Here is a 27971-nt window from a genome sequence, read left to right as displayed (position 1 = left end):
CCAGAGGTTGCTCAGGATAGCAGTTTACATCAGGGGGGTGTTACACCACTTTCAGTTTTCAGCCCTACCCTTCGGACTAGCCATAGCCCCGAGAATATTTACAAAGCTAATAGCAGAGGTAATGGCTCATCTGAGAGAACAGGACACCCTGATTGCCATACCTAGATGACCTTTTTGTAATAGGCTCCTCTCCCCAACACTGCAGCAATCAGCTGGAAATATTAATACGTTCTCTAGAGGAGCTGGGCTGGCTGATAAACTTAAAAAAGTCCAGGTTATTGCCTTCCCAGGTCCAGGAATATCTAAGTCTCACTCTAGACTGTGAAAGAGGAATGCCGACTTCCCGGGGGGGAAATACAAAAAATATCAGGGCTGGCATCCAAGATACAGGCTCTCCCCTCTATAACTCTACGCCAGGCTATGTCCCTCTTGGGATCCATGACTTCATCAGCCTAGCATACTCATCAAGTGGGATGCCCGTCCCGGGAGATGTCAAGGCTCACTCAACAAGAGCAGTAGCAAGCTCTTGGGCGGAGAAGGCCGGAGCTTCAATTGACCAGATATGTAGAGCTGCTACTTGGTCCTCACCATCTACATTCTATAGGCACTATAGATTGGACCTTATCTCCTCTTCAGACCTTACCTTCGGTAAAAGGGTTCTGGAAGCGGTGGTCCCTCCCTGAATGTACAATCTATGCAAATCTCTCTGTGGTTCCATTATGGGCGTCAGAGAAAAATATAGTTCTTACCGATAACGGTATTTCTCTGAGCCCATGACGGCACCCGTACATTCCCTCCCTTCACTTATGGGTGTGCACACTAACATAGTGCCATATGCTATTTATATGATTAGTCACGCGGTATCTCAATTAAGTTAAGTAATGTTAAAACTAATACGCTATTCCATAGTCTCCCATCATTCTCTAGTAAACAACTGATGCGGGAGAGTGGTACCGCCTTTATATCTGTAGGTTTCCTGTCCTTGGTGGGCGGATCCCCTCTCTCCATGGTGCCGTCATGGGCTCAGAGAAATACCGTTATCGGTAAGAACTATATTTTTCTCCACTAAAATGTTTTTAGCCCCCAATTTTTTATTTTCACAAGAGTAACAGGAGAACATGAACCCTAAAATTTGTTGTGCAATTTCTTCTTAGTACGCTGATACTCCATCAGTTGGGGAAAACTACTGCTTGGGTGCATGGCTGGGGTGTATGACCTCTTAGAACACAAATTTTGATGGAATTTTGTTCTGGTGTCAGGTAACATTTTGAGAGCCCCTGATGTGCCTAAACAGTGGAAATCCCCCACAAGTATCCCATTTTGGAAACTAGCCCCACTCAATAAATTTATCTAGATGAGCGATGAGCACATTGAATCCCCAGGTGCTTCACAGAACTTTATAACGTTGAGCCATAAAAATAAAAAAAAACACATTCTTTTATTTTCACATGGGTAACAGAAGAAAATGGACTCCAAAAATTGTTGTGCAATTTCTCATGAGTACACCAATACCCCCTATGTGGTTGAAAATTACTTTTGAGACACAGTGCAAAACTCAGAAGGGAATAAGCGCCATAATGGAATTCAGATTTTGCTTGACTAGTTTCAGGGTGCCATGTCACATTGGTAGAGCCTCTGAGGTGCCAGAATAGCAAAACCCACCAAAAGTTGTCCTATTTTACAAACTTGACCTCTCAATAAATTAATCTAGGGGTGCCGTGATCACATTGACACCACAGATGTGTCACATAATATTGTACCATTGAGCAGTGAAGAAAAATAAAAATTTTACCACCAAAATTTTGTTTTGTCTCGGATTTTACATTTTCACACTTGGTAATGGGAAAAAATGGCATTAAAATGTGTCCCACAATTTTTGCTGAATGTAGAAATACCCAATATGTGGCTGTACAGTACTGTTTAGCCAAACGGAGAGACTTAGGAGGGATGGGAGCGCTATTCGCATTCTGGAGCGCAGATTTTGCTAAAATAGTTGGCAGACTTCATATACAGAGCCCCTAAGTGCTCAGAATCCCCCCTCAAGTGACCCCATTTTGAAAATTATACCCCTTTGGGAGTTTATCTACAGGTGTAGTGACGATTTCAGAAACAAGCAGTAGTGGATGTTGCTGAGTGAAAATTGCAAATTGCCATTGCAGTGCCCAGTACATTGTAGTTACCAGTATGTTGCAGTGCTGAGTATGTTGTGGTGTCCAGTTCTTGCTTCTGGAGACGCACACCCATAAATTAGGCTGGCTGTCATCGCTACAGAAATGCCAAACATGTGAATTATAAATGTGGTTTAGATACACTCTGGGGTTCAGAACGGAGAGGGACTTACATCGGAGTTTACATCTAAATCTCCAAATGACATGATTTAGATGAAACCCCCGAGGGAGCCACTCACTTTAATGAGGCAGCAGAGTTACTCTGGACTTAGTCTCGCCTCTGTTCATTGGTGTCTTTTTTTTCAGAAGTGCTCTAAATTGTGGTGGACAGCACTTCTGTGCATTTTTAAAAAGAAGGAACCCACCGGATCATAGACCAAATGGCATCAACAGTGCCTCCATCTGCCTCATTACAGGGATTTCCATCTGAATCACTTATTTCATAGATTTACATTGAAACCCCTGTGTAAGTGCCCAGCGCAGTGTGCAGGATAAATGTGAGCCGACTCTTAATGCAAACTTTAGGAGGCAGAATGAAAAAAAAAAATGAACAGCAGGTGAAGGATTGGTTTTATTTACTTTTTACGCCATTCCTTGTGAGGTATGAGTGATTAGATAACGTTATTCTTCAGGTTGGTTACAATTACAGCTATACCAGACTTACAGCGTTTTTTTCTGTTTGGCTGTTGTCACACACTAAAAAACACTTTATGGCAAAAACAAGTTTTTGCTTACTCATATGTAGATATCTCTAATTTTTTTATTTTTCAGCCAACAGAGTCAAGTGAGGGCTTGTTTTTGCAAGGCGAGTTGACATTTTTATTGGTACCATGTACCATATATACTCGAGTATAAGCCGAGGCACCTAATTTTGCCATGAAAAACTGGGTAAGCTTATTGACTCGAGTATAAGCTGGGTATGCATTGTCCCCTCATCCCTGTCCTGGTATTCATAGCTCCCCATCCCTGTCCTTGTATGCATGGCTCCCCAATCCCTGTCCTTGTATGCATGGCTCTCCCATCCCTCTCCTTGTATGCATGGCTCCCCCATCCCTCTCCTTGTATGCATGGCTCCCGCATCCCTGTCCTTGTATGCATGGCTCCCCCATCCCTGTCCTTGTATGCATGGCTCCCCCATCGCTGTCCTGGTATGCATGGCTCCCCGGTCGCTGTCCTGGTATGCATGGCTCCTTATCCCCGTCCTTGTATGCATAGCTCCCTGGTCCCTGTCCTTGTATGCATGGCTCCTCTTTCCTTGTATGCATGTTTCCTATTAAAAAAAAAATCCTACTCCCCTTCCTGCGTGACTGGATGCATCTTGTTTCAGCACCAGCACCTCTTCCTGCTGAGCGATCACGTGGCCCCACTCATTAAAGTAATGAATATTCACTCCATGCCTATGGGAGTGGAGAGGCGTGCATATTCATTACCTTAATGAGCGGGGCCACGTGATTGCATGGCCGGAAATGCTGCTGGCGCCAGAACCAACGAGATGCAGCGAGGGTACGCACGAAGGTGAGTAGGATGTCTTCTGGAAGCCGGCAGCTGCGGGTGGCACTGTGCATGCTATAAGAGAATTGAATATTAATTTCTCTTTAGCAGCGGGCACAGTTACAGCCGCAGCCACCAGCTCCTGCCTCCTGTGACCCGCTGCTCCACTGCTCCCTGCCTACCCTCTGGGACAATTGACTCGTGTATAAGCCGAGGGGGGCATTTTCAGCACACAAAAAAGTGCTGAAAAACTCTGCTTATACACGAGTATATACTGTGTGTGTGTGTGTGTGTATGTATGTATGTATATATATATATATATATTTTGTTGGCACAGTGCTTCTGAAGCACTTTCCCTGATCAAACTGTGTCGCACAGCAATATGCGTGGGGTATATGGGTTAACCTATACCATGGCCCCTTATTAAACAAATGTCAAGAATTGAATCCCAGTGGATTTTTACACTAGACAGTTTAAAACCGAAGGGCCTTAATTGCGAACTGGAACTATACGCTTTTTAATTCTAACTGCACTACACATTAATTAGTATCTACAACCCACACTGCCTATTTAGTTGTGTTGCCGGTACCTTAGACGGAATAAGCCAATTTGTAACCCAGGAGCAGATACATGCTCCCAGGGGATTGTTAATATAGTACCTGCTGCCCACTTTTAGTGTATGCATCTTAGTTACTACAGGGGACGAATATGATATTTTACAATTATGAATATATATTCGTATTAATTTTTATCTAGCCCTTCGCCCCACATATTTATGTCCACCATATATTTATAGTTTTTATATATTTATGTTTTTAATAAAAGTGAAGTTTTAACCCGCAGTAGGTCAGGTTCCTTTTTAAATATACCGCACTACATATTTGTAGTAATTAATCAAGCACAATGCCAGTAGGTTTTTTAATCTTAAAGGGACACTGTCACCTGGATTTGGAGGGAACAATCTTCAGCCATGGAGGCGGGGTTTTCGGGTTTTTGATTCACCCTTTCCTTACCCGCTGGCTGCATGCTGGCTGCAATATTGGATTGAAGTTCATTCTCTGTCCTCCATAGTACACGCCTGCGCAAGGTAAGATTGCCTTGTGCAGGCATGTACTACGGAGGACAGAGAATGAACTTCAATCCAATATTGCAGCCAGCATGCAGCCAGCGGGTAAGGAAAGGGTGAATCAAAAACCCCAAAACCCCGCCTCCATGGCTGAAGATTGTTCCCTCCAAATTCAGGTGACAGTGTCCCTTTAAGTATCCAGCACACATGCAAACATAGTTGAATCTAATACACATCAGGAGATATTTTATAATATTTTATATATATATATATTACATACAGCGGGCGATCGTGTACCTGCCTTCACGCAATGAGTGGGGAAAAATGTATAAATAAAATGTAAGGTTGCGAATATTGTATGGGGGACCATGAATGGATAGGAGTATGCAGCTTTATGCAGATGTTGGTGCACAGCGGGGTACGAGCAGGGTGCCTATATATATGGGGCTGGAGTCAGTGGGCGGTAACCCTGATGAAGGAGTGCGTGACACTTTGAAACGCATAGGTTAGAATTGGCCCTACTGAGGCTCCATAGGCCAGTGACGTCACTCACTGCTCTGCAGTGTCGGCCATTTTTCCACGTGTATCCAGGGACGCCTCCGGCCGGGACGTCTCTGGCGCTACACGTAGCTACCGCAGTCTTCACCTGCAGTAGCCACAACCACCGACATCGACTAAGGCTGGCACCCGCATACTCACCTTCCAAGCGGACGGGAACAGCTTCCTGACACAGCGGACACCTAGATGTGTAGGTCCGACAGCTGAACCCGACGCAAGCAGCCCAGCAGCTCTACGATCTCCATACGGCTACATCCAGTAGGTAACAGAATATCATTAGTTACCACCTACTATTGCGGTATAGCAGTATAACAATACAAGCTCAGCAGGAGAGCCACAATTAGTTGCACTACGCATATAGAGGATCAATGCATCCCTTCTCTTCTAAGCATATGATAATCGGCAAATTGGACAGATATTAGTAGCTGCCGTCCACGATCATAAGGAGTTTTTGGTTGTCACTCTAGGATCACGGACGGTACCTAGTCCTAGCCACTTGTAGCGCGGTACTCTCAATTGTTTTATATTGGTCTTTTATACTTGTTTGTCGGATTGGGCACATCATCTGACAGAGGTACCAGCGGCACTTGTGGAGCTTACATCTATAGTTATAGCGCCAGTGTATTTTTTCGAGAATTGAATATTAATTTCTCTTTAGCAGCGGGCACAGTTACAGCCGCAGCCACCAGCTCCTGCCTCCTGTGACCCGCTGCTCCACTGCTCCCTGCCTACCCTCTGGGACAATTGACTCGTGTATAAGCCGAGGGGGGCATTTTCAGCACAAAAAAAAGTGCTGAAAAACTCTGCTTATACACGAGTATATACTCTGTGTGTGTGTGTGTATATATATATATATATATATATATATATATACAGTTAGGTCCATATATATTTGGACAGAGACAACATTTTTCTAATTTTGGTTATAGACATTACCACAATGAATTTTAAACAAAACAATTCAGATGCAGTGGAAGTTCAGACTTTCAGCTTTCATTTGAGGGTATCCACATTAAAATTGGATGAAGGGTTTAGGAGTTTCAGCTCCTTAACATGTGCCACCCTGTTTTTAAAGGGACCAAAAGTAATTGGACAGATTAAATAATTTTAAATAAAATGTTTATTTTTAGTACTTGGTTGAAAACCCTTTGGTGGCAATGACTGCCTGAAGTCTTGAACTCATGGACATCACCAGACGCTGTGTTTCCTCCTTTTTGATGCTCTACCAGGCCTTCCCTGTGGTGGTTTTCAGTTGCTGTTTGTTTGTGGGCCTTTCTGTCTGAAGTTTAGTCTTTAACAAGTGAAATGCATGCTAAATTGGGTTGAGATCACGTGACTGACTTGGCCATTCAAGAATATTCCACTTCTTTGCTTTAATAAACTCCTGGGTTGCTTTGGCTTTATGTTTTGGGTCATTGTCCATCTGTAGTATGAAACGACGACCAATCGGTTTTGCTGCATTTAGCTGGATCTGAGCACACAGTATGTCTCTGAATACCTCAGAATTCATTCGGCTGCTTCTGTCCTGTGTCACATCATCAATAAACACTAGTGACCCAGTGCTACTGGCAGCCATGCATGCCCAAGCCATCACACTGCCTCCGCCGTGTTTTACAGATGATGTGGTATGCTTTGGATCATGAGCTGTACCATGCCTTCGCCATACTTTTCTCTTTCCCTCATTCTGGTAGAGGTTAATCTTGATTTCATCTGTCCAAAGAATGTTCTTCCAGAACTGTGCTGGCTTTTTCAGATGTTTTTAAGTAAAGTCCAGTCTAGCCTTCTTATTCTTGATGCTTATGAGTGGCTTGCACCGTGCAGTGAACCCTCTGTATTTACTTTCATGCAGTCTTCTCTTTATGGTAGATTTGGATATTGATACGCCGACCTCCTGGAGAGTGTTGTTCCCTTGGTTGGCTGTTGTGAAGGGGTTTCTCTTCATCATGGAGATTATTCTGCGATCATCCACCACTGTTGTCTTCCATGGGCTCCCAGGTCTTTTTGCATTGATGAGTTCACCAGTGCTTTCTTTCTTTCTCAGGATGTACCAAACTGTAGATTTTGCCACTCCTAATATTGTAGCAATTTCTCGGATGGGTTTTTTCTGTTTTTGCAGCTTAAAGATTGCTTGTTTCACCTGCATGGAGAGCTCCTTTGACCGCATGTTTACTTCACAGCAAAACCTTCCAAATGCAAGCACCACACCTCAAATCAACTGCAGGCCTTTTATCTGCATAATTGAGAATGACATAACGAAGAGATTGCCCACACCTGTTCATGAAATAGCCTTGGAGTCAATTGTCCAATTACTTTTGGTCCCTTTAAAAACAGGGTGGCACATGTTAAGGAGCTGAAATTCCTAAACCCTTCATCCAATTTTAATGTGGATACCCTCAAATGAAAGCTGAAAGTCTGAACTTCAACTGCATCTGAATTGTTTTGTTTAAAATTCATTGTGGCAATGTCTATAACCAAAATTAGAAAAATGTTGTCTCTGTCCAAATATATATGGACCTAACTGTATATATATATATATATATATATATATATTGTTGGCACAGTGCTTCTGAAGCACTTTCCCTGATGAAACTGTGTCGCACAGCAATATGCGTGGGGTATATGGGTTAACCTATACCATGGCCCCTTATGGGTGACATTATTTGCCTCTAGCATCTCTTTATTTCATCTTTCCATGCATTTATCTAGTGTTGGATTCTGATAATAGTGGATGAAAGGGATTTAAGTATTTTAATATTAATAATTTTATTTCTATAGCGCCAACATATTCCGCAGCACTTTATATTTTAGAGGGGACTTGTACAGACAATAGACGTTACAGCATAACAATAAACACCTAGATCAAAACAGATACCAAGAGGGCCCTGCTCGCAAGATTAGAATCTATAATATTGGCATAGCTATAGCCTTTACATTTTTGGTGTATGTACAGTGCCTTGCGAAAGTATTCAGCTCCCTGGAACTTTACAACCTTTTCCTATATATCATGCTTCAAACCTAAAGTTACCAAATGTAAATTTTTGTTGAAGAATCAGCAACAAGTGGAACACAATTGTGAAATTGAACGAAATTTATTGGTTATTTTAAATTTTTGTGGAAAATCAAAAACTGAAAAGTGGGGCGTGCAATATTATTCAGCCCCTTTATTTTCAGTGCAGCAAACTCACTCCAGAAGTTCATTGTGGATCTCTGAATGATCCAATGTTGTCCTAAATGCCTAATGATGATAAATATAATCCACCTGTGTGTAATCAAGTCTCCGTATAAATGCACCTGCTCTATGATGGTCTCAGGGTTCTGTTTGAAGCACCGAGAGCATCATGAAGACCAATAAACACAACAGGCAGGTCCGTGATACTGTTGTGGAGAAGTTTTAAGCCGGATTTGGATACAAAATGATTTCCAAAACTTTAAACATTCCAAGGAGCACTGTGCAAGCGATCATATTGAAATGGGAGGAGTATTATACCACTGCAAATCTACCAAGACCCGGCCATCCCTCTAAACTTTCATCTCAAACAAGGAGAAGAGTGATCAGAGATGCAGCCAAGAGGCCCATGATCACTCTGGATGAACTGCAGAGATCTACAGCTGAGGTGGGACAGTCTGTCCATAGGACAACAATCAGTCGTACACTGCACAAATCTGACCTTTATGGAAGAGTGGCAAGAAGAAGGCCATTTCTCAAAGATATCATAAAAATGTTGTTTAAAATTTGCAACAAGCCACCTGAGAGACACACCAAACATGTGGAAGAAGGTACTCTGATCAGATGAAACCAAAATCGAACTTTTTGGCAACAATGCCAAACGATATGTTTGGCGTAAAGGCAACACAGCTCATCACCATGAACACACCATCCCCACTCTAAACATGGTGGTGGCAGCATCATGGTTTGGGCCTGCTTTTCCTTCTTTTATCTGCCATATTCTGTGATATTGTAGGACACCATAATTATTATTATATGATGATTTGCATTAACTATATGCTTCACTGTTTCCTGACATATCGTTTTCAATGTCTCATGTATGTTCTCTAAATGTATAACTGTTGAGCATTTATGCATTGCCGCTAGTAGTGGTATTCTACATTCGCAATATATCACCATGCGATAATTATATCACAATTGGTCTGCTTCTGCCTTTTATTGCAGTGTTGTCAGGTTAGTGCATTTGATTTTAGTGTTTTATGTATGATGTTACACTAAAATGTATACTTTTATACATAATATTTTTATATTGAGGCATTCGCATCATTCTTGTCTTTCTCTTGTTTTTCTTTTTACAATCACTTGGTGCGATACATGATGATGCACCCTATGCTGTCATATAGGCTGTGCATCCATCTTGTGGTTTTGTATGTTGGTTTTCATAACTACACATGTGTCGCGATCTGTAAAACTTATTTTTTTCTTTTAAATTTCCTTATGACATGCATGCGCTGTTTTCAGTAGCAGCGTCTAGCTTCTTATTGAGTGCAGGCAGGCATACTACCTTGGACATGCATAATGTTCTATTTTCAGTGTAGGTTCATGGCATGTTATCCAAGAAATACCAGAGGATCTGCTACCTGATGTAGTTTCCCAATTTGTGCAGCAAATCTGCCTATGGTGCCAACACCAGACCAGCACCATGGCAGCACTGTGATCAGTGTACATTTGTGATTATATATGGAACCGGATGCGCCAACAGAAAACAGTGTGTCAGCTGTGCACCCTATTCTGGAATTAGAACATCTGTAAAATAAGATTATAAATGCCGACCGACACATAAGTAGCAAATGAAGACTGGAGACATGGCAGCAATGTGATCGGGGCATTTGTTTGTGGTTGTTATATGGCATTTTATATAGTGCTCAAAAAATAAAGGGATCACTTAAACAACAGAATATAACTCCAAGTAAATCAAACTTCTGTGAAATCAAACTGTCCATTTAGGAAGCAAAACTGTTTGACAATCAATTTCACATGCTGTTGTGCAAATGGAATAGACAACAGATGGAAATTATTAGCAATTATCAAGACACACTCAATAAAGGAGTAGTTCTGCAGGTGGGGACCACAGACCAAATCTCAGTACCAATGCTTTCTGGCTGATGTTTTGGTCAGTTTTGAATGTTGGTTGTGCTTTCACACTCGTGGTAGCATGAGATGGACCCTACAACGCACACAAGTGCCTCAGGTAGTGCAGCTCATCCAGGATGGCACATCAATGTGAGCTGTGGCAAGAAGGTTTGCTGTGTCTGTCAGCATAGTGTCCGGAGGCTGGAGGAGCTACCAGGAGACCAGCCAGTACACCAGGAGACGTGGAGGCATTGAAGCTAAGAACTGGCCCGCCCGTTCCCCAGACCTGAATCCGATTGATCACATCTGGGACATCATGTCTCGCACCATCCACCAACGTAATGTTGCACCACACTGTCCAGGAGTTAGCAGATGCTTTAGTCCAGGAGAGGAGATCCCTTAGGAGACCATCCGCCACCTCATCAGGAGCATGCCCAGGTGTTGTAGGGAGGTCATACAGACACGTGGAGGTCACACACTACTGAGCATCATTTCCTTGTCTTGAGGCGTTTCCGCTGAAGTTGTATCAGCCTTTAACTTCATTTTCCACTTTGATTTTGAGCATTATTCCAACTCCCAGACCTCTGTGGGATATTAGTTGTGATTTACATTGATTATTTTTAGGTTTTATTGTTCTCAACACATTCCACTATGTAATGAATAAAGATTTACAACTGGAATATGTCATTGATGTTCATGAGGAGGAGACAGATACACAGGCATTATGATCAAAGCAAATACTGTGTGCCATGCTGAATGCCAGCACATGCGCTCCAATAGCAGGAAGCGATCTCTGCTACAAGAGTATCTGTTACCACGGATGCCGACAGCGTCTGTGCGTCTCCAAGAGCAAAAGCGCAACTCCCACTATGAAGATAAACATCATGGCAGCACTGTGATCATGGTATTATTATTTTACTTGTATATAGCGCCATTATATAAAGCCATTAATTACACATCGTTTTACAGACCTCATCACTGTCCCCAATGGGGCTCAAAATCTAAATTCACTATTAATATGTCTTTGAAGTTTTATTCGTATATGGAATTTTGTATTTCTTTGACCTAGTTTTTGCACTTAGATTAGCACTTATTCTATAACTACATACATATGCTAATGGACTTTATGACTCTTATGCAACATATTTGTGTAAGATAGTGCTGATTGATTGGGATCCTCTTGGATATTGCTGAATGACTTGCAAAAGTCTTTGTGTGTAAGCTGGTAAATGGTGTATGCACATGTCCAAACACCTTTTTTGAAGATGCTGATGAACATATTGCTTTTCATTACAATAAAGCACCTCAGTTTCATCACACTTCTAGATATTTTAACAAAGTTTTTGGAAGATTCAAATTGTAAATTAATGTTTTTATTGTAGGTACTGTGTTCAGTTTTCTTCTGTTTAAAGAAACTGAGAGTTTTATACATAATAATTAGTCCATGACAAGAGAATCTGCTAGACAATGACATTATCCATTGGAGTAAAACCACAAACCTTTGTAATTTACCTAAAATTGGCCAGATAATCTTTCAATCCTGGGTTTTAAATCCTTATTGTGAGTGCTAAAGTCTTCTTTATAGCTTGTATAGAGCATTCTCTTATAATAAATGGTCCTGAGGTGTGAACACAAGTGTGCTTGGGGGAGTGTAAATACATTTATTTGGTGGTGGATTTTTCACTGTTGACTGTGTGTGTATAAGCAATTCTTTAAAAAAATTAGTTCTAAGGTATTTTACTTGGAGTTTAATTTTCTTAAAGCGTTATGATTGCAAGAAATACTGCCAAAGAAGTACTTTAGTGGAGTTTTATGGAAGTGCTTTTGTGGTTTAGCTTCCCAGAGAGGGACGATCTTCATTGTATAAGTGATCCTTGCACTGTATGACTTAACTGTTACCAGTATAATTGGTGTTAGATATTTTCCTTACATAGACTGCTTTCAGTTAAAATATGTAAGTAGATTGCCGAAATGGAATTTATCGAGGGGAAGGAAAATATGAACATTTTATGGTAGAATAGCTGTAAACCATTAAGTAGTCCTATAAGTAAATGGTGTAAATGTGAAGTGATACTAAAGCATCAAAGAATTATGAGATGACTGAACAAGGTGTTGTATGCACAGATTAGTGATAAAGGATCTGCTTTAGGACCTTGAAGCTTAGTCTTCAGATAAAGATCCATTATTCCTTTCATGGTAATCTTTTTATGAATATTCTGTGTATTCATATTACTATGGATTTTTATTTTCTCCACTAATGTTTCAAGCTGTCCTCACATACAACTCTGGCAAAAATTAAGAGACCACTGCAAAATTTTCAGTTAGTCTTATTTTTCTCTTTATACAGTTAGGTCCATATATATTTGGACAGAGACAACATTGTTTTTAATTTTGGTTATAGACATTACCACTATGAATTTTAAACAAAACAATCCAGATGCAGTTGAAGTTCATACTTTCAGCTTTCATTTGAGGGTATCCACATTAAATTTGGATGAAGGGTTTAGGAGTTTCAGCTCATTAACATGTGCCACCCTGTTTTTAAAGGGACCAAAAGTAATTGGACAGATTCAATCATTTTAAATAAAATATTCATTTTTAGTACTTGGTTGAAAACCCTTTGTTGGCAATGACTACCTGAAGTCTTGAACTCATGGACATCACCAGACGCTGTGTTTCCTCCTTTTTGATGCTCTGCCAGGCCTTCACTGCGGTGGTTTTCAGTTGCTGTTTGTTTGTGGGCCATTCTGTCTGAAGTTTAGTCTTTAACAAGTGAAATGCATGCTCAATTGGGTTGAGATCAGGTGAATTACTTGGCCATTCAAGAATATTCCACTTCTTTGCTTTAATAAACTCCTGGGTTCCTTTGGCTTTATGTTTTGGGTCATTGTCCATCTGTAGTATGAAACGACGACCAATCAGTTTTGCTGCATTTGGCTGGATCTGAGCACACAGTATGTCTCTGAATACCTCAGAATTCATTCGGCTGCTTCTGTCCTGTGTCATATCATTAATAAACACTAGTGACCCAGTGCTACTAGCAGCCCGGCATGCCCAAGCCATCACACTGCCTCCGCCGTGTTTTACAGATGATGTGGCATGCTTTAGATCAAGAGCTGTACCCCGCCTTCGCCATACTTTTCTCTTTCCATCATTCTGGTAGAGGTTGATCTTGGGTTCATCTGTCCAAAGAATGTTCTTCCAGAACTGTGCTGGCTTTTTTAGATGTTTTTTAGCAAAGTCCAGTCTAGCCTTTTTATTCTTGATGCTTATGAGTGGCTTGCACTGTGCAGTGAACCCTCTGTATTTACTTTCATGCAGTCTTCTCTTTATGGTAGATTTGGATATTGATACGCCGACCTCCTGGAGAGTGTTGTTCACTTGGTTGGCTGTTGTGAAGGGGTTTCTCTTCACCATGGAGATTATTCTGGGATCATCCACCACTGTTGTCTTCCGTGGGCGCCCAGGTCTTTTTGCATTGATGAGTTCACCAGTGCTTTGTTTCTTTCTCAGGATGTACCAAACTGTAGATTTTGCCACTCCTAATATTGTAGCAATTTCTCGGATGTTTTTTTTTCTGTTTTCGCAGCTTAAGGATGGCTTGTTTCACCTGCTCCTTTGACCGCATGTTTGCTTAACAGCAAAACCTTCCAAATGCAAGCACCACACCTCAAATCAACTCCAGGCCTTTTATCTGCTTAATTGAGAATGACAGAACGAAGGGATTGCCCACACCTGTCCATGAAATAGCCTTGGAGTCAATTGTCCAATTACTTTTGGTCCCTTTAAAAACAGGGTGGCACATGTTAAGGAGTCGAAAATCCTAAACCCTTCATCCAATTTTAATGTGGATACATTCAAATGAAAGCTGAAAGTCTGAAGTTCAACTCCATCTGAATTGTTTTGTTTAAAATTCATTGTGGTAATGTCTATAACCAAAATTAGAAAAATGGTCAAAATAACAAAAAAGCATTGCTTGCACACCTCAAATAATGCAGAAAAAACAAGTTCATAATAATTTAGAAACAATACTAATGTTTTGACTTAGGAAGAGTTCGGAAATCAATATTTTGTGGAATAACCATGATTTTTAATCACAGCTTTCATGCGTCTTGGCATGCTTTCCACGAGTCTTTCACACTGCTTTTGGGTGACCTTATGCCACTCCTGGTACAAACATTTAAACAGTTCTTCTTTGTTTGATGGCTTGTAATTATCCATCTTCCTCTTGATTACATTCCAGAGGTTTTCAATGGGGTTTAGGTCTGTAGATTGGGCTGGCCGTGACAGGGATTTGATGTGGTGGTCCTTCATCCACACCTTTATTGACCTAGCTGTGTGGCATGGGGCATTGTCCTGCTGGAAAAACCAGTCCTCAGAGTTGGGGAACATTGCCTGAGCAGAAGGAATCAATCGTTTTTCCAGGATAATCTTGTATGCGGCTTGATTCGTATGTCCTTCGCAAAGATTAACCTGCCAAATTCCAACCTTGCTGAAGCATTCCCCAGATCAATACCTGGTCATCTAATGGTTAGAAGGAGACCTGGAGAGGCGTACAAGCCACAGTGTCTTGCACCCACTGTGAAATTTGGCAGGTGATCGGTGATGCTTCCGCAAGGCTGGAATTGGGCAGGTTCAACTTTGCGAAGGACTTATGAATCAAGCTGCATACAAGGTTATCCTGGAAAAACAGTTGATTCCTTCTGCTCAGGCAATGTTCCCCAACTCTGAGGACTAGTTTTTCCAGCAGGACAATGCGCCATGACACACAGCTACGTCAATCAATGTGTGGATGAAGGATCACCACATCAAATCCCTGCAATGGCCAGCCCAATTTCCAGACCTGAACCCCATTTAAAACCCTCTGGAATGTAATCAAGAGGAAGATGGATAGTCACAAGCCATCAAACAAAGAAGAACTGCTTACATTTTTGTACCAGAAGTGGCATATGGTCAACCAAAAGCAGTGTGAAAGACTGATGGAAAGCATGCCAAGACACATGAAAGCTGTGATTAAAAATCATGGTTATTTCACAAAATATTGATTTCTGAACTCTTTCTGAGTTAAAACATTAGTATTGTTGTTTCTAAATGATTATGAACTTGTTTTTTTGCATTATTTGAGGTCTGCAAGCAATGCATTTTTTTTGCTATTTTGACCATTTCTCATTTTCAGAAAATAAATACAAAATGTATTGCTTGGAACTTCAGAGACATGTTGTCAGTAGTTTATAGAATTAAAGAATAATTTACATTTTACTCAAATATATACCTATAGAGAAAAATCAGACAAACTGAAAATTTTGCAGTGGTCTCTTAATTTTTGCCAGAACTGTATAACAAAACAAATGTGTTGGCAGATTGCTTTCACACATGGCTGCAACCAGTGTAGTCTTACAGTACGTTATATTTTATGGATTCCACATCTACTGTACATGAGTGGAGAAAAGAAGAAGCTGTGGCTTACTTCCACCATGCTAACTTCCATAGACTCCTGCATAACCTCATTGCTTCCATATCCTATTTGATAAGCAATGCTTTCTCACAAACCAAATCATCAATATAATTTGCTAAAAAAAACAAAAAAAACCTGGAGGTACATGGTCATGTATGAAACAAAACCAAACAAAGGAGCCGGAGCATAAGTTGATATATGTGCAATGTGTAGTAGCATGCTTATGCTATGGCCATTTCCAGATAAAGCCCAAGAAAAAAAAACAAAATGAGGATATACCCTCTAGTAAGTAAATGGTAATAGTACATGTAAATAATATTATGTACTTAGATAACCCAATTTTGATTTAAAAAAAAAAGCGTAGAAGCCATCCCACTGCGATAAGGTGTACCCAATCAGGAAGGTCCCATTTTTGTCTCTAGTATTAAAACCTCACCTTGTGTCAGCCACCTTCAATATAGAGAAGAGCGGAACAGGATACAGACCTGACTGTTCAAACACCTGCCCATGGGAAGCTTTATAGTCAAAATAATGTCAACTAAGTATGTTGTTTACATGTACTATTACTATTTAATTACCATGACGAAAGTCTCCCAAAACCTATGAAAGATCATAACTCCTTTCTGGGTGGTCCTAGGGCAGTGGTTCTGGCTCAATCGGATCCAACTGGGCTCCTGCTACTCAGAGACTAGACACCATTTTGCTACCTAGCTGCTGGCTGTATCTCCCTTCCTGTGCGTGTTAGAATGACTCGAGGTCCAGGCAGGTGCTTGCCCTGTCTGGGGATCTCGGAAATTTACACGATGTATAGCTAGAACGTATATTATTTCCATAACTCCTTTATGAAATCCTAGCTTGCTGAACAAAGGACTCAAGCCACATGGCTTGGAATCACAGGGGGTCTTCCTGTAGAAGGTTGCATACCAGCTAGCTGGTGAGGGATGTGAGTCCCTTTGTTTGAAGCTGGCCAGGTGTCATGTTACCACAGCATGTGCTGACAGGGTCTCTACAATTCTATGCCAAGTAGGATACAGATGATTATCATGGAATTATGTCTCCAATATTCTAGACACACTTACTGTAGGGTATATGCTCATTTTAACTTTTTTTCTTGGGTTTTGTCTGTGAAATTGCAACAGTGTGAACGTCCTTCTACACATTGCACGTACAAGTTGCATACAGAAACAGGCCCCGTTTGCACCACATCCTGCTTGTTCTAACTGTTAGCTGGACATAATGGCATGATAAACTAGCTTCTCCCAAATTAAATAACGGTTAGTCATTTCTGGAATAATTACATTTCTATTTTAGAGTGTATTAGGAATATCACATTTTCATTTACATAAATATCTCCTATAAGATTCATAACGCAGCAGTATATTAACTAATGTTTATTATGAATTTATACTGTAGGCTGTGCTTATACTGTATAAGATGGAGTCGGTTGTAAATGACATTGACATGTGTTTTTCATTTTTATATTTTCTCCTGGTTTTGTAGGGTTCAATCATGGGCTTCGACGATCAGTTGGCGGTGTGGCTACAATTCTGGGACCACTCTGGGCAGCAGGTTTAACACAAAATTTGTATATTATGTTGGGAACTATGATGGGTCTGCTTCTTTTAATCAGTGTAAGTAACAAAAATATTGCATTTTATTTTGTTCCAGTGAACAAATCGTTATATTTTTCCTTTCACCTTATCTTCATTTAGATTTTTTAATTTTGTTTTATTAGTTTGTTTATTATAAACTAATTTCACTGACTGGAAGGCAAATATTAGTGTGCATATCTTGATTTAATCCAACAAGTCATAATCCAGAAAGTCTGATCAAACACTTTTAAGGTTATGTGCACACAGCTAAAGTGCCCCATAACATGAACAAAACGCTCAGCATTGTCTGAACAACGTTTCATCTCATGTCACGTCTTTGGAAACCCTAAAGCGATTAAAAAGTGATATGCTCATCATAGTGGAAACCATCTGCTGTCAAGACTTGACAGTATAGAGTAAAAGCCATCACATCGAAGGAATGCCATGCCAACATAAACTAAACAGGTTTTACGGTTACAACCAAAGTTAAAGTTTCAATTTGCACACCATCTGGACTTTGCTCTGTTGCCCGCTGAGCGGTTATGACATGACTACAAGCATGCGATTTGTATAGTTGCGGTAACGTGCCAACTAGCTTCTTGTTCACTTCTCTCAATAGAACGCTACGAAAAGCAGGAAGGAAAGTTGCTAGTTGCTGAAGCTGCCAGCAAAGTGAAATCCTGATAGTGTGGAAATTGCTCCCCTTGAATAGCAATTTCCAAGGCAAACTACAATTTTATTGTGAAAAAATTCGAAACTAGAAACAGAAAACCTAGCCAAGAAACCAATTTAGGAAATTCATCTGATGAAACGCATAAAATTATCGCTGCATCTTTTGTGCTTCTCTTTCATAGGTAATGGTTGTCCTATCGTACAAGTACCTAGTAGAGCCCGCGGCATCAGAGGAATGATAATCTTGAAGACTAGCCTGTTCCTGTGACGTCAGACAAGTCAAGGCGACAAGACTTTAATGCTTTGTTTCCCTATGTAAAAAAGGCAAATGATATGGTCAGATTGTGATGCATGTCCGCAAGGTGACGTGCACAGTTCTCACAAAGAAGAAATGAGGTTCAGTCTTACCTTGACTCAGAAGCGAAACTACGAAGCTCTAGTAGTCTAGTAAAAAGGAGTGTATGTAAACTGCTTTTGCATTTGTCAGTAGTGGTCGAGGACTTTAGACAAATCCTAATTTACGATTGTACATGACAAAATTGATCATCTTTGTTTAATTGCTGTGTATGTCATAAAAATCCCATAAAAAATATGAATACTGTTATAACAATATACAAGTTTTAGTCTTAAATTCCCTTGTCTGGCACATGTTTAATGCCCACACTCAACGTTATCTTGCACTGTTGTGTAATAAGCTGCATGCTGAAGCATCCTCTTCAATAGCTTAATAAGTTCCTGCAGTTCCACATTACAGACTGTAATAATAGACTTGTTGTGCCACTGTATGGTGCCTACATGAGGCAGTAATTGGAGCATAGAATGATATATATATATTGGAAAAAATGTTGATGTGCCTCAATATATTGTAAGGACACTATTGTATATAGATTCAGCCTGGGCCTATACAAATCTATGTATTTATGAATCACTACAATGCAAATCCATTATATTAGGTATATTCGAGTGTGTATGGGCATCTACTTATACATTGCTCATATTAGCAGATGGTATGTAAAATATATAAGAATTCACAGTACTGAAGTTTATCTGTAGTTTAAATTTGCGCCATACATAAAGATTACAATTTTTTTTCACTTATTTTCCTAAACCATGTAACAAATGAATATGTTGTATTTGTATTTATGCTTTTCTGAACAAGTTTTTGGATACTAAAATGAGAGTTCTGGGAGCTGTTCTTCACAGCATTTTTTTGCAGCCTTGGCGAAACCAAGGACTTTGACTTGCTCAAATCCAACATGCCCATTCAGATATCATTAGACTGTGCGGTAATTGGCATTATATATGAATAATAAGCTAGGAGGTCGTATTTACACACACAATTTGTATACTAGAAATATAAATGGAAACCATGAATAAGCGAAGGAATGTGTAGGCAACGTTACTTATGTTTGTGTATCAATCCAGAAAAAGCTCTGTTGTCATGATGAGGGTTGAAGCCCATCGGTCCATACATACCGATATTTGCAATGCTTCAAGTGATAATATATTAGTAGCGTGTCTACATCTTTGTGCCTGAGGGGCAGTAGTGTATAAACCTGGTTTTGCCACAGAGTACCACCTCACAAAATCATAGAATGTTTGTTAGATTTGGAAGGGACCTCCAGGGTCATTGTGTCCAACAGACAGATGTCTGTCCAACCTCTATTTGAAGACTTCCATTGAATGAGAACTCACTACCTCTTGTGGCAGCCTCTTCCACTCATTGTCCCTCACTGTGAAAAAGTTTTTTCTAATATCTAATCTGTGTCTTCTCCCTTTCAGTTTGATTCCATTGTTTCTCGTGTTTCCATGTGCAAATGAGAATAAGGACGACCTCTCTACACTGTAATATCTCTTCAGTTAATTTGGTAACAAAAAAGTCAGCTGTCATGACAACCTCTCAATTGTGTTTTGGGGAAACAATTGGGTGACAGATAAAGCCCCAGTCTGATCTTTTAGATTCCACAGTCAATAGTTTGGCATCTAGAAGGCAGAATTTGAAGTATTTCTAATCTTTGCTATTGCAGCAGGAGTGCAGCTACATATTGCAGTCAAGTCACACTGCATATGGAGCGAGCAACAATCCTGAGGCCACTCCATACAACTGAGTTTCGTAAAAAAAAAAAATATATATCTATAATATAACGCTGGGAGCGTCACTCTGTCCGAAGCCTCTATAGACTGCGCAAGCGCAAGCGCCGGCGCAGTCTGGGCCTCACAGAGCGACGCTCCCGGGAGATCGCGGTATGCATAAGCACTGAACGCATACCGCGATCTCCACCGGAGAGTCAGGGACCGCCAGGAGGGAGGGTAAGTATACTCACCTTTCCCGGTTCCAGCGCTGCTTGCGGCTCCGTCTCCCGGCTCCTCTGCTCCCGGCTCCGGAGGGCGCGGACTGCGCAGGCGCCGATTCCTGCTGCCGGAATCGGCGCCTGCGCAGTCCGCGCTTTCCGGCGCCATTTTCTTGAAGACACACTCCGGCTCCACTGCAGGTGTGTCTTCAAGAAAATGGCGCCGGAAAGCGTGGACTGCGCAGGCGCCGATTCCTGCTGCCGGAATCGGCGCCTGCGCAGTCCCCGCTTTCCGGCGCCATTTTCTTGAAGACATACCTGCAGTGGAGCCGGACGATAGGTGAGTATGGTATTTTTTTTATTTTTTTATATGGCAGCAGCATTCGGGGGCATACACACTGGAGCGGGGGGCATATAATACAATGGTGGCGCAGGATGGGAGCAGCACATGACAGAACGGGCGAAGGATGGCCGCAGCACATGACAGAACGGGCGCAGGATGGCCGCAGCACATGACAGAACGGGCGCAGGATGGCCGCAGCACATGACAGAACGGGCGCAGGATGGCCGCAGCACATGACAGAACGGGCGCAGGATGGCAGCAGCACATGACAGAACGGGCGCAGGATGGCAGCAGCACATGACAGAACGGGTTCAGGATGGCCGCAGCACATGACAGAACGGGCGCAGGATGGCAGCAGCACATGACAGAACGGCCGCAGGATGGCCGCAGCACATGACAGAACGGGTTCAGGATGGCCGCAGCACATGACAGAACGGGCGCAGGATGGCAGCAGCACATGACAGAACGGGCGCAGGATGGCAGCAGCACATGACAGAACGGGTTCAGGATGGCCGCAGCACATGACAGAACGGGCGCAGGATGGCAGCAGCACATGACAGAACGGGCGCAGGATGGCAGCAGCACATGACAGAACGGGTTCAGGATGGCCGCAGCACATGACAGAACGGGCGCAGGATGGCAGCAGCACATGACAGAACGGCCGCAGGATGGCCGCAGCACATGACAGAACGGCCGCAGGATGGCCGCAGCACATGACAGAACGGGCGCAGGATGGCCGCAGCACAAGACAGAACGGGCGCAGGATGGCCGCAGCACATGACAGAACGGGCGCAGGATGGCAGCAGCACATGACAGAACGGGCGCAGGATGGCAGCAGCACATGACAGAACGGGCGCAGGATGGCAGCAGCACATGACAGAACGGGTTCAGGATGGCCGCAGCACATGACAGAACGGCCGCAGGATGGCCGCAGCACATGACAGAACGGGCGCAGGATGGCCGCAGCACATGACAGAACGGGCGCAGGATGGCCGCAGCACAAGAGAGAACGGGCGCAGGATGGGCGCAGGATGGCAGCAGCACATGACAGAACGGGCGCAGGATGGCAGCAGCACATGACAGAACGGGCGCAGGATGGCAGCAGCACATGACAGAACGGGCGCAGGATGGCCGCAGCACATGACAGAACGGGCGCAGGATGGCAGCAGCACATGACAGAACGGGCGCAGGATGGCAGCAGCACATGTCAGAACGGGCGCAGGATGGCCGCAGCACATGACAGAACGGGCGCAGGATGGCAGCAGCACATGACAGAACGGGCGCAGGATGGCAGCAGCACATGTCAGAACGGGCGCAGGATGGCCGCAGCACATGACAGAACGGGCGCAGGATGGCAGCAGCACATGACAGAACGGGCGCAGGATGGCCGCAACACATGACAGAACGGGCGCAGGATGGCAGCAGCACATGTCAGAACGGGCGCAGGATGGCCGCAGCACATGACAGAACGGGCGCAGGATGGCAGCAGCACATGACAGAACGGGCGCAGGATGGCAGCAGCACATGACAGAACGGGCACAGGATGGCAGCAGCACATGACAGAACAAGCGCAGGATGGCAGCAGCAAATGACAACGGGGACGCAGGATGGGAGCAGCAAATGACAGAACGGGTGCAGGATGGGAGCAGCAAATGACAGGATGGGAGCAGCAAATGACAGAATGGAGGCGCAGGATGGGAGCAGCACATGACAGAACGGGTGCAGGATGGGAGCAGCAAATGACAGGATGGGAGCAGCAAATGACAGAATGGAGGCGCAGGATGGGAGCAGCACATGACAGAACGGGGGCGCAGGATGGGAGCAGCACATGACAGAACGGGGGCGCAGGATGGGAGCAGCACATGACAGGATGGGGGCGCAGGATGGAGCAGCACATACCAGGATGGAGACCATATACCAATATAAATGCTCGCCACCCGGGCGTAGAACGGGTTCAATAGCTAGTATATATATATATATATATATACATTGTACAGTCATGGCCAAAAGTATTGACACCCCTGCAATTCTGTCAGATAATACTCATTTTCTTCCTGAAAATGCAAACACAAATTATTTGGTATTATTATCTTCATTTAATGTGTCTTAAATGAAAAAAACACAAAAAGAATTGTCCTAAAGCCAAATTGGATATAATTCCACACCAAACATAAAAAAGGGGTGGACAAAAGTATTGGCACTGTTTGAAAAATCATGTGATGCTTCACTAATTTGGGTAATTAACAGCACCTGTAACTTACCTGTGGCACCTAACAGGTGTTGGCAATAACTAAATCACACTTGCAGCCAGTTGACATGGATTAAAGTTGACTCAACCTCTGTCCTGTGTCCTTGTGTGTACCACATTGAGCATGGAGAAAAGAAAGAAGACCAAAGAACTGTCTGAGGACTTGAGAAACCAAATTGTGAGGAAGCATGAGCAATCTCAAGGCTATAAGTCCATCTCCAAAGACCTGAATGTTCCTGTGTCTATCGTGCGCAGTGTCATCAAGAAGTTTAAAGCCCATGGCACTGTGGCTAACCTCCCTAGATGTGGACGGAAAAGAAAACTTGACAAGAGATTTCAACGCAAGATTGTGCGGATGTTGGATAAAGAACCTCGACTAACATCCAAACAAGTTCAAGCTGCCCTGCAGTCCGAGGGTACAACAGTGTCAACCCGTACTATCCGTCGGCATCTGAATGAAAAGGGACTGTATGGTAGGAGACCCAGGAAGACCCCACTTCTTACCCCGAGACATAAAAAAGCCAAGCTGGAGTTTGCCAAAACTTACCTAAAAAAGCCTAAAACGTTTTGGAAGAATGTTCTCTGGTCAGATGAGACAAAAGTAGAGCTTTTTGGGCAAAGGCATCAACATAGAGTTTACAGGAGAAAAAGAGAGACATTCAAAGAAAAGAACACTGTCCCTACAGTCAAACATGGCAGGGGTTCCCTGATGTTTTGGGGTTGCTGTGCTGACTCTGGCACTGGACTGCTTGACCGTGTGCATGGCATTATGAAGTCTGAAGACTACCAACAAATTTTGCAGCATAATGTAGGGCCCAGTGTGAGAAAGCTGGGTCTCCCTCAGAGGTCATGGGTCTTCCAGCAGGACAATGACCCAAAACACACTTCAAAAAGCACTAGAAAATGGTTTGAAAGAATGCACTGAAGACTTCTAAGGTGACCAGCAGTGAGTCCAGACCTGAATCCCATAGAATACCTGTGGAGAGATCTAAAAATGGCTGTTTGGAGAAGGCATCCTTCAAATATCAGGGACCTGGAGCAGTTTGCCAAAGCAGAATGGTCTAAAATTCCAGCAGAGCATTGTAAGAAACTCATTGATGGTTACCGGAAGAGGTTGGTCGCAGTTATTTTGGCTAAAGGTTGTGCAACCAAGTATTAGGCTGAGGGTGCCAATACTTTTGTCTGGCCCATTTTTGGAGTTTTGTGTGAAATGATCAATGTTTTGCTTTTTGCTTCATTCTCTTTTGTGTTTTTTCATTTAAGACAAATTAAATGAAGATAATAATACCAAAAAATTGTGTTTGCAATCATTTTCAGGAAGAAAATGAGTATTATCTGACAGAATTGCAGGGGTGTCAATACTTTTGGCCATGACTGTAGGTGTCAGAAAGAGGTCAAGTATAATAAAAGGAAACACAGAATGCTCATTTTTAGCTCCAATAATCTCGTGTAATCACTGAAAGAAATTAAAGAGAAAATTCTGTATGGGTGCAGAATTCTACAAGAGATCTTCTAGTACAGTTGTGGCCAGAAGTATTGACACCCCTGCAATTCTATCAGATAATACTCAGTTTCTTCCTGAAAATGATTGCAAACACGAATTCTTTGGTATTCTTATCTTCATTTAATTTGTTCAGATAGGAGACTAAATGGAGCCACGCCAATCTGTTAGTATGCCCCGTATCCAAGATGGTGGCTGCTCCCTCATCACAAAGGGAGAAGGCACTTTAAATTCCAGCACTTGTTACACAAAATAGGCCAGTGGATTTTGTATGATGTATGCCGTGTGATTACTCTGTTCTTTATAAGTTGTAATAATCATAAGACTTTGATTTCTGTCATTTTAAGAAAGATTAATTGATCAAGGTAAGTTTCTTTTGTATGATTGTGTATCTCTAAGTGTTCTGGGTATCCTTTGTGGATAATATCGCTCATACTGATCATCCAGACACTAACGAACAAGGGACCGACCTCCTAGTAGATGTCTGGGGGGGGGGGGGGGCAGCTATTGCAACATGTTATTTCTGTCCATGGGGTGGGGAATCATTTTGCCAAAAGCCATTTAGATATTTATATCATCTGTTGGAAGCCATACAAATTGGGGTTGTTGAGCCTTAAACTATGTGAGGATTCTCCAGCGCCAGTGGTCTTGTGTGCGTAAGTATATAATATGTATAACTCCTGGCCACATTCCGAGTAGATTGTTTCCGGTCTTTCTCATTCACTTGCATTACACTTGGATTGAAAGCAGTTCAGAAAGTCATACCCCAAAATGGTACCAATAAAAAGTAGCTCATCCCACGTAAAAAAAAACAAGCCCTTATATATCTCTATAGATCAATGAATACAAAGTTAATGGCTTTGAGAACATGGCAACTAGAAACAATATTTTTTTTAAATACTTATTAAATTAAAAAAAAAAAAAAAACTATATATAAACTATTCTATTTTTGAAAGCATTCTTACTTTGGAGCATTTATCACACCTTTCTCTTGCGCTGTCTGTCAATGACATTGGCCGCATGTTTGATTTGTCCTCTTGCAGAATAAATTTGGTGGCAATGACAGCAAAGTCTCCCTGATAATTTTGCATGTTGGATACGTATCTGCCTCTATTTCTATACAGTACAGACCAAAAGTTTGGACACACCTTCTCATTTAAAGATTTTTCTGTATTTTCATGACTGACATTCACACTGAAGGCATCAAAACTATGAATTTACACATGTGGAATTATATACTTGGCAAAAAAGTGTGAAACAACTGAAATTATGTCTTATATTCTAGATTCTTGAAAGTAGCCACCTTTTGCTTTGATGACTGATTTGAACACTCTTGGCATCCTCTTGATGAGCTTCAGAGGTAGTCACCGGGAATGGTTTTCACTTCACAGGTGAGACCTGTCAGGTTTAATAAGTGGGATTTCTTGCCTTATAAATGGGGTTGGGACCATAAGTTGTGATGTGCAGAAGTCTGGTGGATGCACAGCTGATACTCCTACTGAATAGACTGTTAGAATTTGTATTTTGGCAAGAAAAAAGCAGCTAAGTAAAGAAAAACGAGTGGCCATCTTTACTTTAAGAAATGAAGGTCAGTCAGTCTGAGAAATTTGGAAAACTTTGAAAGTGTCCCCAAGTGCAGTGGCAAAAACCATCAAGCACTACAAAGAAACTGGCTCACATGAGGAGTGCCTCAGGAAAGGAAGACCAAGAGTCACCTCTGCTTCTGAGGATAAGTTTATCCGAGTCACCAACCTCAGAAATCGCAGATTAACAGCAGCTTAGATTAGAGACCAGGTCAATACCACACAGAGTTCTAGCAGCAGACACATCTCTACAACAACCGTTAAGAGGAGACTTTGTGCAGCAGATCTTCATGGTAAAATAGCTGCTAGGAAACCACTGCTAAGGACAGGCAACAAGCAGCAGAGACTTGTTTGGGCTAAAGAACACAAGGAATGGACATTAGAACAGTGGAAATCTGTTCTTTGGTCTGATGAGTCCAAATTTGAGATCTTTGGTTCCAACCACCATGTCTTTGTGTGATGCAGAAAAGGTGAACGGATGGACTCTACATGCCTGGTTCCCACCGTGAAGCATGGAGGAGGAGGTGTGATGGTGTAGGGTGCTTTTCTGGTGACGCTGTTGGGGATTTATTCAAAATTGAAGGCATACTGAACCAGCATGGCTACCACCGCATCTTGCAGTGGCATGCTTTTCTATCCGGTTTGCGTTTAGTTGGACCATCATTTATTTTTCAACAGGACAATGAACCCAAACACATCTCCAGGCTGTGTAAGGGCAATTTGACCAAGAAGGAGAGTGATGGGGTGCTACGCCAGATGACCTGGCCTCCACAGTCACCAGACCTGAACCCAATCGAGATGGTTTGGGGTGAGCTGGACGGCAGAGTGAAGGCAAAAGGGCCAACAAGTGCTAAGCATCTCTGGGAACTCCTTCAAGATTGTTGGAAGACCATTCCCGGTGACTACCTCTTGAAGCTCATCAATAGAATGCCAAGAGTGTGCAAAGCAGTCATCAAAGCAAAAGGTGGCTACTTTGAAGAATCTAGAATATAAGACATAATTTCAGTTGTTTCACACTTTTTTGTTAAGTATATAATTCCACGTGTTAATTCATAGTTTTGATGCCTTCAGTGTGAATGTACAATTTTCATAGTCATGAAAAGACGGAAAAAAATTTAAATGAGGTGTGTCCAAACTTTTGGTCTGTACTGTAGTACACCATGAATCCTGACCAAATCCCAAGCTTTATTGGCTAAGATGCAGACCCAAACGTGCAAGAACCCTCAACCATGCTTCACTGTTGCCCGCAGACACTCATTATTGTACTGCTCTCCAGCCCTTCAGGAACAAGCTGCTTTCTGTTAGGCTACTTTCACATGTTGAGTATTTGGTGAGTTCTTATATCAACTTGCAAAAAAAAGGGTTATTCCAGGCATGAAGTCACTTGATTCTGTGTGTTATTTCAACCTAAATCCTCAGAAAATAGCCTAGTTGGATCTCTTCTGGGTGGTGCATGCAGGAAAGAGCATATATTGTATCATCAAGAGTAACAAGTTTTTTTCATAAAAGAAAGAAGGATCGGGTGAGAGCTGCTTTTTTTGTTACTCTATCTGATACAATTTTATATATCAACGTTTTGTAAGCCAAAATAAGGAGTGGGTGATAAATACAGAAGTGGTGACGTGTTTCTATTATACTTTTCCTAGGATTGTTCCACTCCCGGTTTTGGCTTACTAATACTGAAGTGTAATACTCACCAAATATTGAAGGTGTGAACATGGCTTTACAGCCAAACATTTAACACTTTTACTAACAAATTCTGAGCAGCTACTGCAATTTTTCTGCATCCCAGTTCCCATATTTTCTTGCATAATTGTCACTTGGCCTTGTTTTCATGTCGACAGTATGCCTTTTTGGCTGCAATTCTTCCACAGACCACTTCTGGTCATACTTCTCCAAATACTAGATGGCTTAATCTGATTT

General features: G+C 42.2%; 1 protein-coding gene across 2 annotated transcripts in view; it reads left to right on the top strand.

Annotated features, from left to right (window-relative positions):
* LOC138637993 (major facilitator superfamily domain-containing protein 8-like) overlaps window positions 1-20197 on the top strand; it is a 184133-nt gene extending 163936 nt beyond the window's left edge. Inside the window, exons 12-13 of one of the 2 annotated variants that reach the window (XM_069726934.1) lie at window positions 17319-17449; window positions 18265-20197. In XM_069726934.1, coding sequence (XP_069583035.1) covers window positions 17319-17449; window positions 18265-18321 — 188 coding nt within the window. In that variant the 3' untranslated portion in view covers window positions 18322-20197. The remainder of the gene's footprint in view (window positions 1-17318; window positions 17450-18264) is intronic. The other variant, XM_069726935.1, reaches the window with a different exon arrangement.
* The last annotated feature ends 7774 nt before the right edge of the window (window positions 20198-27971 follow it).

This window comes from Ranitomeya imitator, chromosome 5 (assembly GCF_032444005.1).
Source record: "Ranitomeya imitator isolate aRanImi1 chromosome 5, aRanImi1.pri, whole genome shotgun sequence".
Lineage (NCBI taxonomy): Eukaryota > Metazoa > Chordata > Amphibia > Anura > Dendrobatidae > Ranitomeya > Ranitomeya imitator.
The sequence above is the reverse complement of the archived record's forward strand: the minus strand, read 5'-3'. Positions and strand labels throughout refer to the sequence as shown.